General features: G+C 51.3%; 1 protein-coding gene across 1 annotated transcript in view; it reads right to left on the bottom strand.

Annotated features, from left to right (window-relative positions):
* Positions 1-12,851, bottom strand: part of ANK1 (ankyrin 1) — a 103,109-nt gene that overhangs the window by 58,150 nt on the left and 32,108 nt on the right. Inside the window, exons 6-16 of the mRNA XM_046648669.1 lie at positions 12,222-12,407; positions 11,040-11,138; positions 10,477-10,575; positions 10,102-10,200; positions 6,858-7,055; positions 4,571-4,669; positions 4,054-4,152; positions 3,454-3,552; positions 2,105-2,302; positions 1,462-1,560; positions 920-1,018 (exon numbers count right to left, since the gene is read on the bottom strand). Coding sequence (XP_046504625.1) covers positions 920-1,018; positions 1,462-1,560; positions 2,105-2,302; positions 3,454-3,552; positions 4,054-4,152; positions 4,571-4,669; positions 6,858-7,055; positions 10,102-10,200; positions 10,477-10,575; positions 11,040-11,138; positions 12,222-12,407 — 1,374 coding nt within the window. The remainder of the gene's footprint in view (positions 1-919; positions 1,019-1,461; positions 1,561-2,104; positions 2,303-3,453; positions 3,553-4,053; positions 4,153-4,570; positions 4,670-6,857; positions 7,056-10,101; positions 10,201-10,476; positions 10,576-11,039; positions 11,139-12,221; positions 12,408-12,851) is intronic.

The raw sequence follows: 12,851 nt of genomic DNA, 5'->3' as shown, positions 1-12,851 counted from the left end.
TGATTTTCGCTGACGCAGCGACCGCTCTGAAGACAGCAGGTGTCAGCTAGAACCACACAGCGACCGCCCCCTGATGGCTCCCTCTGCGGGCAGCACCCTGACTCCTGCAGCAGGCTGAGCACTGGGTGCTCTCCCATACATTACCCTGTTTCTTCTGAGTCTTGGCTGCCCCATCAGCCAGTGAGCTCGGGGTGCAGGATGCTGCGGCCTTTGTCCTTTGTGTCGGAGCCCTGCTCTCCCTCCGTGCCCCTCCCCTCACAGACAAACACTGCACATCCTTGTGGCCCACCGGGGGCAGCCTGTCCCCAGAAACGATGCTCACGTCTGTCCTTATGCCTGCGCTTGTACACCCTCCCCTCCTCTGGTCTTACATAAGCAAGTCCTGTCTGCTCCCTTCCTTGGGCCCTCCTGGGGCCAATGACCTTGCCCTCGGAGCAGCACAGTCCAGAGGTGACAGGGCCAGGACTGCACGTGGGCGTGCCTCATTATAAGGCACTGCCGCTGCAAGCCCAGCTCAGACAGAGAGAGATTTGGGAGTGACTAGTCACATTCAGAACAGGTTCCTTGCTTCAGAGTTTGGGCACGTTTCCCTGCAGCCTCGACTATTTCTCAAATGCGGCCTCTGCGCCACCGGCAGCAGACAGAGAGCAAGGCCCCCGGAGAGTCGTGGGCATGCGGGCCTTTGGCAGCCACTCGTGCCGCTGCTTGGGGAACACGTTGGTTGTGCAAGGCGAATGCCACGTCTGGGAGGTTACCTGTTGCTACAGCTCTTACCCCCTTCCCACCCGCTCTGGTCCCCAAATAGCAGCAGTTATACTGCAGGCAACACTCCTGAAAGTGAGGCGAGATTTCTGAGGTAAAAATAAAAACAAACTCCAACAGCCCGGCCGCGGCCGGAGCGCCCTGCGGGCGGCCTTACCCAGGCGGGGCTGTGCGGGGAGCCACCCCGGCGAAGCAGCAGCTTGACGATGTCCAGGTGGTTGTGATGGACGGCCACGTGTAGGGGCGTCAAGCCGTTCTGCGGGGTGAGAGACAGAGAACGGCCTTCAGCAATTGACCTCCTGCAAGCGGTCCCTTTGGCTACAGGCAGCACCATTTTGGGATCCGTATCTTTTATACGGTAAAATCTGGTTAAAATTGTTCCAGAGCCTGTCATGATCTGAAGTCACTAAGGAGCAGAACCAGCTGGCCCTGGGGCCACCTCCTCATTCCTGGGGCCCCAAGGGAGCAGTGCAATCAGCAAACCCACTGACCTTGTGGTGGCCACAAGACCTGGCCACCAGGTCTTTCTGAAAGGAGAAGGCCTGTGTCAGGAAGACCTGTATTCCCAAAGGCCATTCCCTCTGGGTGGCTGCCCACTCAAACAGGACAGACAGGCTTAGGCAGGCAAGGCCACTCACAAGCGGTAATGTTTATTGTTGTTCTGTTCTCTAACCTCAGAGGAAGGGAGTTCAAACTCACTTTTCCTGCAGCATTTGGATGAGCAGCCCATTCCAGCAGCACGTTTGCCACCTGAACCTTCCCGTACTTTGCCGCCACATGGAGAGGGGTAAATCCTTTCTGAGGAGAAACACAGGCCGTCAGAACCATGGGAGCCACAGCTGTCCTCCCGGGAGAAAGGGTCTGTGGCTAAGGAGGCATCGCACTTAAGTGGCATGGCGACGCCAAGCAAACCAAGGGCACAGGATTTCTGATCCCTCTGCGAGGTCAAGACCTCAGGAATCAGCAGGCTTCCTCCACTGCCTGCTGCCCCCACCTCTCGGGATGAAGCATAAAACCATCTTGTGTTGTTACGTGACTGCTGGCTAGCTGAGGCAGGGGTCTCGATCCCTCCTGTATCCCAGAACCTGCCTGACTTGTGGAGAGCAGGTGCTGAGCAGATAGCTATTGCATGGTGAAGGCTGGGTGGGTGGAGGAGAGATTACAATTGACCACCTTTCTGGGGAAGGATGACGATACAACAGGCTCCCAGATGGCGGCCAGGCCTGTGGGTGCTGCCTTCCCAGCTGCTCCCAGCACCATCAAGGGGAGTGCCCCGCCCATGCTCCGGACCCCACAGTGACTGGCCTGTCCCTTCTGGAGAACAGGAGGAGGAAGCCTGTACCTTGGTCATGCTCGCCTGGGATGCTTCCTTTTCCAGAAGGGCCAGGGCTGTTTCCACATGGCCCTCTCGGGCTGCAGTGTGCAAGGGGGTGTGCCCGGCAGTGGTGGCCAGGTTGGGGTTGGCATTATTTTCTAGCAGGAGCTTCACCATGTTTGTGTGGCCAATGCGAGCTGCACAGTGAAGCGGGGTCTGGTCATCCTGAAACCCGAAGTGAAAACAAAAAACAGGAAATACTAAGCTTACCTAATCCAACTCTGCATTTTACAAAGAAGGAAGGTGAGGCCCAGAAACGTTAAACGACTTTCTCAGGGTCACACAGCTAGTAAGATGAAGAGGTGAGATTCAAATCAAGTCTCTGAGTTACAGAAACCAATATGTCCTCTCTTATTTAATCCTTCCAACAACCCTTCACATTAGTTGTTATTTTTACTTAGTTGCCCAAAGACTCAGCCTTGTCATCTGTGAAATTGGAATAATAATGTCTACCTTATGGGGCTATGGTTAGGATCAAGCAGACAGCGTATATAAGATGTTACGCACTGTGTGTGGCACACAATAGGCATCCAATAAATCGTGGTTGCTGTTACTGTCTCTCAAGTCACGTCTGAGTGGACGTTTGTCTTTCTGTTTGCAGGCTGCTCGGATTTCTCTGTGCCAGGGTCACGGGAGAAGGTAAACTGCTGACGGGAAAGATGACTGTTCATCCCCACCGTCCCTTCCTGTCCGTGCCTGATACTGAAGGCGGTCAATGGGTGAGCGCCCTGTGTTACTGGGCCCAGCGGGGGCCTTCTCCACGTGGCCCAAACACAAACCACAGTCCTAATTCTGAACAGAGCCCCGTGGCCTGGGAGGGAGGAGTCTAATCTTGGCCAACGCCCATCGATTGCAAACTCGGCAGCTACTCTTCCTCCTTGCTCACTCAATCCCCCCAAAATGCCTTTTACAACAAGGGGGAATCACCCATTTTTAGATCAAGAAATTCATGACTGATTTTCACTGGCAACACTTTCTTCGAAAGGTTGCTTCTCTTCTTATACCCTGACTGTGACCATGACGGAACCCTTCCAGCCTGGTCAACACTGCAGGCCAGCCCTGCTCCTTGGACTTTCATTATCCTAAAGAAACATACAAATACAAATATGCACACAAAATATCTGATACAAAAATATCTCTGGCCTTCTCAGAACCTCTGCAAAGCACAATCTGAGCCTTTAGTGGAACCGACACGGGAATGACAGGGACCTTTGTGCCACCAGCACTGCAGCCAGGCCTCTAATCAAGATGGACTTCTCATCACACTTGAATTGCTTACGTCCCAGGACCCTTCCCTGCCCACCTCCCAAACTCACCTTGGCCTTGGCATTGACTTTGGCTTTGTTCTGGAGCAAATATTTGGCCACTTCCACGTGCCCTGCTCTGGCTGCCATGTGTAGCGGGGTCTCCACTTTCTGTAAAATAACAAAATCATCGAAGTGTTAATGCAAGCTGGGTTTCCGAAAGGACACACACAGAGCTCCAAAGTGCCAGCCCAGAGTGGTGTGGGGGTTTTGTCCAAGAGGTAGAGTCACCCCCCTCAGGAGCTCCTTTAGCCTTCAGCCTGCAGAGGCCTGGAGTGTGTGTGCGTGTGTGTGTGTGCATGTGCGTGTCTTCTAGGTACACTTCAAAGTCAACCCCAGAGTTAATGAATGTTTACAAATGTAAATGTATTCTCAGATAACACTTTCAGAAGTTCCCAAATTATTGTCCAAAATAAAACCTCCAAGACTCATAGATGTGTGACAAGCTTAATCGGGAAAGCATCCGTAAACCTGGATGTTCTCCCCAAGTCTCAGCCTACTTTGAGAACTCCACCTCTTCCCCCAGAGAGGAGATCTTGAGATCCCTAGTTAAAGCCGCCCTTTGAGCTCTTGGTCCAGAGCAAAGAGCCCTCACTCTCCCCACAGGCTTACCACGTTGGAGACATTGGGTGACGCCCCCCGCTGCAGGAGGGTCTTCACGATGGGCAGGTGCCCCATGAAGGAGGCTACGTGGAGAGGTGTCAGGCCAGACTGGAACAGACAAGAAAGGAATGAGAAGACAGGAGCCTTTCCCGCTCCTCCAAAGAAGACGCGGCCAGATGTATCCAATGCTTTCTTGCCTCTAGATGCTCCAGAATGGGTTTCCAAGAAAAGGGAGTTAAATGAGATGAGTTTGCTTCCAGGAAAATGGCTGGAGGAAAAGCAACCACTGCAGGGTGATTCTACCCACTTTTACAACTTAACAAATTGCATCTGATCTTGGAAAGCTCCCAGAGACTTGACATATGTTCCCTCGTCTTAGTCACCCCTTATTTATTCCTCTGAGCGGTTTAGACTCGCATACGCACATGCGCCCCTGCAGCCACATATAGCTACCAAGAACCACTCTCAAGGCTACTGAAGGAAGACCGTGGCAGAGCCCAGCCGCTCATCTGCAGAGTTCTCCTACCTCAGTGACAGCGTCGATGGAGGCCCCTGTCTTCAGCAGCAGCTCCATGACACGCATGTGATTCTTCTTGCAGGCGATGTGTAAGGGGGTAAAGCCATTCTGCAGCCCCACACGAAGGGAGACAGACAAGCAGGAGTTTACACGCTAGCCCAAGGAACACCCAGACCCCCTCGCCAGGGAAAAGGCAGCCTCTGCCCCAGCCTATCAGCGATTCCCGCAGACCACACTGTCAGTTACGGCAAAGCACATAAGAGGCAGCTGGCTCCCACTTTATGTACCAGGCATGTCCCTGAACGTGTTGTCTGTAAACCTTTTTCAAAAATTTAATCATAATTTTGGATGCACGAACAGAGCCTGCTGTTTAAAGTTTCCTTAAGGGGAAATTTACAGGAAAGAGCACTTCTGTGAAGCAAATCATGATCCCTCTTCCCAGAAACTGCTGATCATTCTCAGTAAGATGGTTTCTGTGTACCAGCTCTGCTCCTCAGTGATGCACTAGAATGTCAGCTCCACAAAAGCAGGGTTTCTTGTTTGTTTGCTGGTTTTTGTCTGCGCTTTATCCCCCTAGGGCAGTGGTTCTCAAAATGGACAAGATCCCCTCCCCCCACCCCGGTGACATTGAGCAATGTTTGGAAACATTTTCGATTGTCACAATAAGGGAGGAATGCCATTAGTGCCTAGGGGTAGAGGCCAGAGATGCTGCTAAACATCCTACAGTGTACAGGCCAGCCCTCACGATACAGAATATCAGCCCAAAACATCAACAGTGCTGACGTTGAGAAACGCTGCCCACCCCACGATAGCGCCTGGCACTGGTGAGTGCTCAGTGAAAGCTTTCTGAGTGAATGAATGAGCCATCCTTGCTGTTCCTGGCGGCTGTCTAGCCTTCTCCATTCTCCTCCTCCTTGAGGGGAATGGGCAGGAAGGACATGGTGATCGTGGGCATGCTCCGTGCAGAGCTCCTGCTCCACTAGACCCCTGAAGCTGCCCTGGGAGCCCCTGGCCCAGGAGAGGAGGGCGAGGAACCACACTCCCAGCAGGAAATTTGCTTTGGGCCTGAACTCACCTCTGCAAGAGCACCAGGAAAACTGTAAGCCCCTGGGCAGAGGAAGGATGCTAAGCTCAGGCCATTTCACTCGCCCCAAAGCAGATCAAAAAGCCAGGCAGTCTGATCATCAGGGAAATGCAAATCAAAACTACACTAAGATATCACCTTATACCCATTAGAATGACAGAAATATCTAAAACTAATAGTAGCAAATGTTGGAGAGGTTGTGGAGAAAAAGGAGCCCTCATACACTGCTTGTGGGAATGCAAACTGGTGCAGCCACTATGGAATACAGTATGGAGATTCCTCAAAAAGTTAAAAATAGAACTACCATACGATCTAGCCATCCCACTACTGGGTATTTATCCAAACAGCTTGAAGTCAGCAATCCCAAAAGTCCTATGTACCCCAATGTTCATTGCAGCATTATTTACAATAGCCAATACATGGAAGCAACCTAAGTGCCCAGCAACAGACGAATGGATAAAGAAGATGTGGTACACATATACAATGGAATACTACTCAGCTGCAAAACAGAACAAAATCATTCCATTTGCAATAACATGGATGGACCTTGAGGGAATTATGTTAAGTGACATAAGCCAGCTAGAGAAGGATAATCTGTGTATGACTCCACTCATATGAGGAATTTAAAAATGTGGACTAAGAACAGTTTAGCGGATGCCAGGGGAAAGGTGGGGTGGGGGGTGGGCACAAATGGTGAAGTGGTACACCTACAACACGAATGACAAACATTAACGTACAACTGAAATTTCACAAGATTGTAACCTATCAACTCAATAAAAATAAATAAATAATTAATTAATTAAAAAAAAAAAAAGCCAGGCAGTCTCTAAGAAGTCACCATCCCTCTGCTCTGGGCCTGGCTCTGATGGAGTGGCACACCAACCCACGAACCTACCACAAACACTACTTCTTGAGTCAGGTTTCCTGGGCCCAAACCCACCCTTGACCTCAGTCTGTTACCAGGGGCCACAGTCATCGGGTGAAGGAGGCGACACCCAGCTGGATGTGGGGGAATGTGAAGGTTGCCACCCTGGCTGTGCGTTGCCATGCCTTCTGGGCCTTAGCAGGCATTGCCACTCTGCAGGCCCTGAATCTCAGGAGTCGTTCCAGGCACCAGCTGGGGCCCTTCCCACAAGCTCCGGCCATGCAGTCTGGTCCTGCCTCCCTTGGCCCTTGCCCATCTGGCAACTTCTCCAAGAGCTGCCCACTCACCAGGGCTCTGGAGTTGGGTTTGGCTCCTTTATCCAAAAGGACCTTGGCCACTCTGTGATGGCCGCAGTGGGCTGCCACGTGGAGTGGGGTCAGGTGGTCCAGGGTGATGTCATCTATCTCGGCGTTGTATTCCAAAAGAAGTCGGACACAGTCGAGGTGGTCTCCCTGAGCCGCCATGTGAATTGGGGACAAGCCATTCTGAGTGAAGAGGAAAAAATAAGTAACCACAAAGGCTTCTGGGGACAGAACACAGCAATTCAGGGCAATGATTCCAACCTCACTTCTACTTCTTCCCTACACGATGCTCTGTGTGGCTCCTGACGGAGCATAGTTCATTCTGGCTTCCACACTCATGCTAGCCTCTGACTGCAAACATTCTCCTTTCCACCTAGCCAAATCCTCCAAGCCAGCTCTAGCCGGCCCCACCTCTCCAAGAAGCCTTCCCTGACTGCCCTGGACTTCTGCAGCCTTGCTGACCTGTGCCACTCACTTGGGCCTTATTCACGTATTTGCTGAGTTGGATTCGTAATTAACTTTTCAGGTGTGTGTATCTTCTCTCCTTACTTATAAGCTTCTTAAGAGATATTAAGACTGTGCCTAATATCTCTTATATGCCTCCTACAGTGCCCCGTAAACGCATGTAACACACATAGTGGTCCTTAATTAATGTGGTTTGAATGAATGAATGACAATAAAATGTAAGTTGGATCTAAACCCCTCTGTGCATTGCCCCTAACAAATGTACATCGATTGAGAAACTTTTAAGGATTCTCATTGTTTCTCAGATAGCAATTTATTTTAAAAAACATTACAGACAGAGAAGACTCATTCACTCATTCATTCAGACATTGATTCAACAAATATTTATTAAATGATTAATGTGTACCAAGAATGGGTTGCGCTCTGGGGAAAGAGAAGAGAAGAGACATCGCTTCTGGCCTAAGGAAGCTGGTAGACCAGTAGATAAAAGACGAGGAAAGAGACACGTTGTCGCCATTCAGTATGGTGACACCAGGGAAAGCAGGGTCAAAGCACAGAGGGACACAGGAGGGGGGAGTCACAAAGAGGGAGGGACACAGCTCGAGAGAAGGCTTCCAGGAGGAGGTGATCCCTGAGCTAGGACTTCACCAGGAAGACAAAAGGGGAAGAATCTCCCAACAAAAGGAACAACATGGGCAGCGCCACAGCAAAGGGAACAGCATTCGCAGTGCCACAGTGAAGGGAACCGTATGTGCAGCACCACAGAGGCAGCTAGTCCTGAGGCACTCAGGGACCTGTACACAGTTAAACATGCAGGGGAGCACGTGACGGGGTATGGAGCTGGGCTGGAGGGGCTGGCAAGAGCTGCATCATGAGAGTCTATGCACTAAGGGACTGGGACATCGGCTTTCAGAAAGTGACAAGAGAAAGAGGACTTTCAGCAAGGGAGTAACCCAATCAGCCTGCATGACAGCCACGATCAGTGTCAGGGGTTGAATTGTGCGCCTTCGATATCCACATATTGGAGTCCTGACCCCCAGAACGTGGGGATTCCTAACCTCGGAATGTAGCTGTATTTGGAAATAGGGGCATTGCAGGTGTCATTAGTTAAGATGAGGTCATTAGTGTGGCCCTAGTCCAATCTGACTGCTGTCCTTGTAAACGGGAAATCTGGACACACACGCACACATACAGAGAAAACACCATGTGAGGATGAAGGCAGAGAGCAAGGTGACGCGTCCACAGCCAAGGACACCAGAAATTGTAAGCAAATCACCAGAGGCCAGGAGAGAGGCCTGGAACAGGTCCTCCCTCACAGCCTCAGAAGGACCAGTGCTGCAACACTCCAGAACTTCAAGACAGTAAGTTTCTGCTGTTTGAGCCACTCAGCGTGTAGTACTTGGTCACAGTAGCCCACGCAAACTAGCACGGTGCCCACTTACTGCATTTCAGAAAGGCCCTTCCATCCTTCCCAACTGAAAAGCCAGAAGTTCTCAGTAAGGCACTTTTATAACCATCTTTTTTAGCCTCTTTCTAATCATCCAGATAATATAAAATCATTCCTAACTTAGGAACAATTACATAAGTTTAAATACAGGGACTTGGTGGAAAAATGTGCAGAATTTCCTGACCTAATAATATAATTGGCATCAGCAATTTTACCTTCACTTATCTGAGGATTTTTACTTTTATATGCACTTTCAAAGATATCATCTCCTGCAATCATCCTGACTACCCCAGGAGAGAGTAGAACTCTCCAGAAGGGGAAACTGAGGCACAGAGAGAGTAAGAGACATGCTCAAAGTCACACAGCAAATCAATTGTGGATGGAGGATTCAATGAGAAATAAACTGGGGGGTAGACGATACCTCTGCCCAACACACAGACACACACACACACAAAGGGCAGCTTGGTTCTGTGACTCACGACCCAAGTTAGAGATAGCTCTGCAGAACATTCACACGATAATCTGTCAGGCAGTCAACTGGCTTTCATGGTTATGGACTGTGCGACTGTGCTGCAATCTTACGACAGAGAGCTGCTGACAGGAAACCTCCAGTGTGACCGTGAATCGGCCTGGTTTCTACCTTGCTCTGTTTCGACATGACTTCTGAACTCGCCCCAAGGAAAGGGGCAGAGAGCCTGGAGGAGGCGCAGGCAGCACGGGGCGGCCCAGGCAGACTGGAGACCTCAGACCAGAACTGAAGGACGGGCCTGTGCTCTGAGCCCTAATGGACTTGAGAAGAACTGTTTTGCTTTCTTTGTAACTTCACCCCAGCCTGGCCCAGGCTCTAAGACTCCTGGGAGCACTGAGCTCCTGTTTTTCTGGATCCAAGATAAAAGAGACAAGGGTTGACTCAGAGCTAGAGTGGGCAAATAGCTTGCAGGTCAAATCTGCCCGCTGCCTGTGTTTGTAAATAAAGTTTTATTGGAACTCAACTAGGCCACTTATTTGCATATTATCCACAGCCGCTTTCCCACTGCGATGGCAGAGTTGAATGGTTTCAACAGAGACCGTGGCCTGTAAAGCTTAGAAATATTTACTATCTGGCCCTTTAGAGGAAAAGTTTGCCGACCCTGATCTAGATAATAATTAGAGCTATACTGAGTGCCTCCTGTGTGACAGGCATTGGGGTAAACACCACGCACACTGGCTCAGCTAGTAGTATCAGCATCTCTGTTTCTCAGAAATGGGATTTGATCCTGGGTGGCCTGACCTGGAGCCCTGCCTAAGGGATACTCCTCGTGGAAAGGAAGCACACACCTTGGTTTTGGCTTGGATGGGGGCCCCGTGGTCCAGCAGGATCTCTGAGATTCGCACATGCCCATTCCGAGCTGCACAGTGGAGAGGTGTCAATTCATCCTTTAAAAGACAGAGCCAAAAACAGAAAACCCCAAAGGCACCTCTCAGAGGCCGTGTGGAGAGAAGACTGCTCGCAGCATCATTCCAGCCGCAGAAGTGCGCATGCCTCCTTCAGGACCAGCACAAGACTTCCTTCAGCACAGTCTTGTAATATGTCCCACTGCACCCTGGGTCCTGCTGCAGGCTGCTCTGGGAGGCTGAATGTCCATCACTGCGTCACTTCTGGAAGGCAGAATTCCCTCCCCTGGCCTTGCCACAGAGCTTGCTGGCACCCACCTTGGTCCTTGTTTCTATCTGGGCCCCGCGGTCCAGTAGGAGCCGCACCATGATCACGTTCCCCCTGCGGGAGGCGATGTGCAGTGGCGTGATGCCGTTCTGGAGGGGAGGAACGGGGACCAGTCAGGGCACAGCATCTTCCTGTTGAATGCAGCTGCTCTGCCCCCCACTTCCCGGGGCCCCTGGTCCCAGCCCCACAACGGCAGCAGCACAAGCAGCCACTTTAAGCCCACTGTGAGGACATCTCTTGCCTAAGAAAGATTTAAAAACCTGTAAGGACTTGATAGCATCGTAGTTAATCACAGCAAGCTGGCCAAGCCCAGGTCTCCCAGAGTCAACGTAATGGGCTGGAAGAAAGCCAGCCTCCTGCCCTCCAGATTTCCCACTTCTGGAATGGGTGGATGATTAGAAACCTACCCACTAGAAGCCTCGATAGGCATCAGGGCTGTCCCACCACAGGCACTCTGCAGTACAGGGGACACTCAGAGTGCCACAGTGAGAGGCAGGAGTGCCTGATTCTAGACAGCCCCCAGTGCCTGTGCGGGGCCTGCAGGGAGCCTCACCTGTGGCGTGAAGTTGACACTGGCTCCTCTGTTGAGGAGTAACTGGGCCACGTTGAGGTTCTCGTAGTGAGCTGCGATGTGGAGGGGGGTGAATCCCGTCTGAGGCACAAGAGAGGGGGAACAACTTGTCATATGCCATGTACTGTCATTTCTATCTCACAATCAGCCCAGGGATTCTGAAAAAGCTGGCAGGGCCAGAGGACCATATACATAAAGCAGAAGTTGAATGATGAGAACATGTGCTGACAAGTTACATTCCAAAGCCAGGTGCTACCTGAGGGACCCACACTCTTTGTTTTGTGGTTCACATGGACAAACCACAGCCTAGGATTAGGTTACCCTCTGCAGGGCCCATTCATCTGCATGGTTACTTATGAAGAGATCTGAATGAATGAATGAAAGTGTTATGGTGGCTATGATCTTAATTCTAGGATTGTTTCATTCCCCTAAAAGGCTGTGCTCCCTCTGCTGGCTGGCCAAAGGCAGCCCTTTGACCCCTTGGTGCATCTGTTGTCATCATTCTGTTCTTTAACCCCAGACCATGCCTAATCCAGTAAGCAATTTTTCAGACAAATCCCAGTGACCATGGGTGGGGCGACTATGTGAATAACTCAGTGCAAATCCATTCCCAATATAAGAAAAGTAATTAACAGCACAAACTGACAGACAGTGGATCAGGAGTGCCTGAAAACATCAGGCAGTATGTTCAGATGGCTAGCTGTCCAGGCCCCCTGGGAAGCCCGTCTACTTCTCACCTCCATCTGTGGGGAGACCTGCCCCCCGCCACCAGGGGGCAGCCAGGGAAAGAGAGCAGGATAAAATTCTAGAACCCTGCATGCTGGGATTCCAAAGTTTCACCCTGGCTAGAGACCCATCCTGCCCCACCTGGACACTTTTCTGGATGACCTGGAGCAACAAGAACCTTCCGGCCACACGCCAAGCACATTTTTCTCAGCGTTCACCAGGGATTTAAAGTGGGGCTGTCCACTCTGGCTCTGATATGCAGCCGGTGGGAATCCGAAGGCACTGTGGGAGCTGGTGCTCGGCGTGCACGGCTGGCACCATCTCTCATCTGGGTTCATTCTTGGGGAAATTGTTGGGAATTGATGGTGCCTCTGTAACCCATAGAGCTCCTTGGTCCAGGCCCCAGAACTTTCTTGACCCTCGTCTGGCGGCCCTCACCTTGGAAAGCACGTCCGGGTTGGGGTCATTCTGCAGAAGCACCGCAGCTGTCCGGGTGTCGTCGTTGCGGGCCGCGATGTGCAGGGCAGGGAGGCGCACCTTCCCTCTCGTCCCGAAGTTGATGAGGTGTGCCACCACGTTCTCGTGGCCCTGTTGCAGAGCCACAGCAAGAGGTGTGAAGCCATCCTGGACAGAGGAGAGGAGGAAAGACCGACTTGCTCTCACCGGATCTGACCACTCGCTGTCCTCAAGGCAGGACACAGGCTCTCATACCACGGGGCTCCCACTCACGACAGGCCCTCAGCCTGAAATGACCTTCCCCCAGCTCTCTGCTCTTCAAAGTCCTCCTCATCCTTCAAGTTTGGCTTAAATGCCACCTCCTCTCTGAAGCTTTTCTTGGCCACACTTTCTTTGGCTGTAATTTCACAGAGCCCATAGTAATTTTTCTTGAGCACGTATTTAATTTTCCTGCACAATCTGTTCCCAGTCTGACCAAGTACGATGAGGAGCTTCTTCCTACCTGGTTTCTTTCCCTACCCTCCCCCTCACCCCATCAACTGGTGCCAGGATAGTGCCTTGAACACAGCAGACGATCATTCATTTATTCATTTCATGAAAATTATTGAACAT

This window comes from Equus quagga, chromosome 22 (assembly GCF_021613505.1).
Source record: "Equus quagga isolate Etosha38 chromosome 22, UCLA_HA_Equagga_1.0, whole genome shotgun sequence".
Lineage (NCBI taxonomy): Eukaryota > Metazoa > Chordata > Mammalia > Perissodactyla > Equidae > Equus > Equus quagga.
This window is presented reverse-complemented; position numbering and strand designations above follow the sequence as displayed.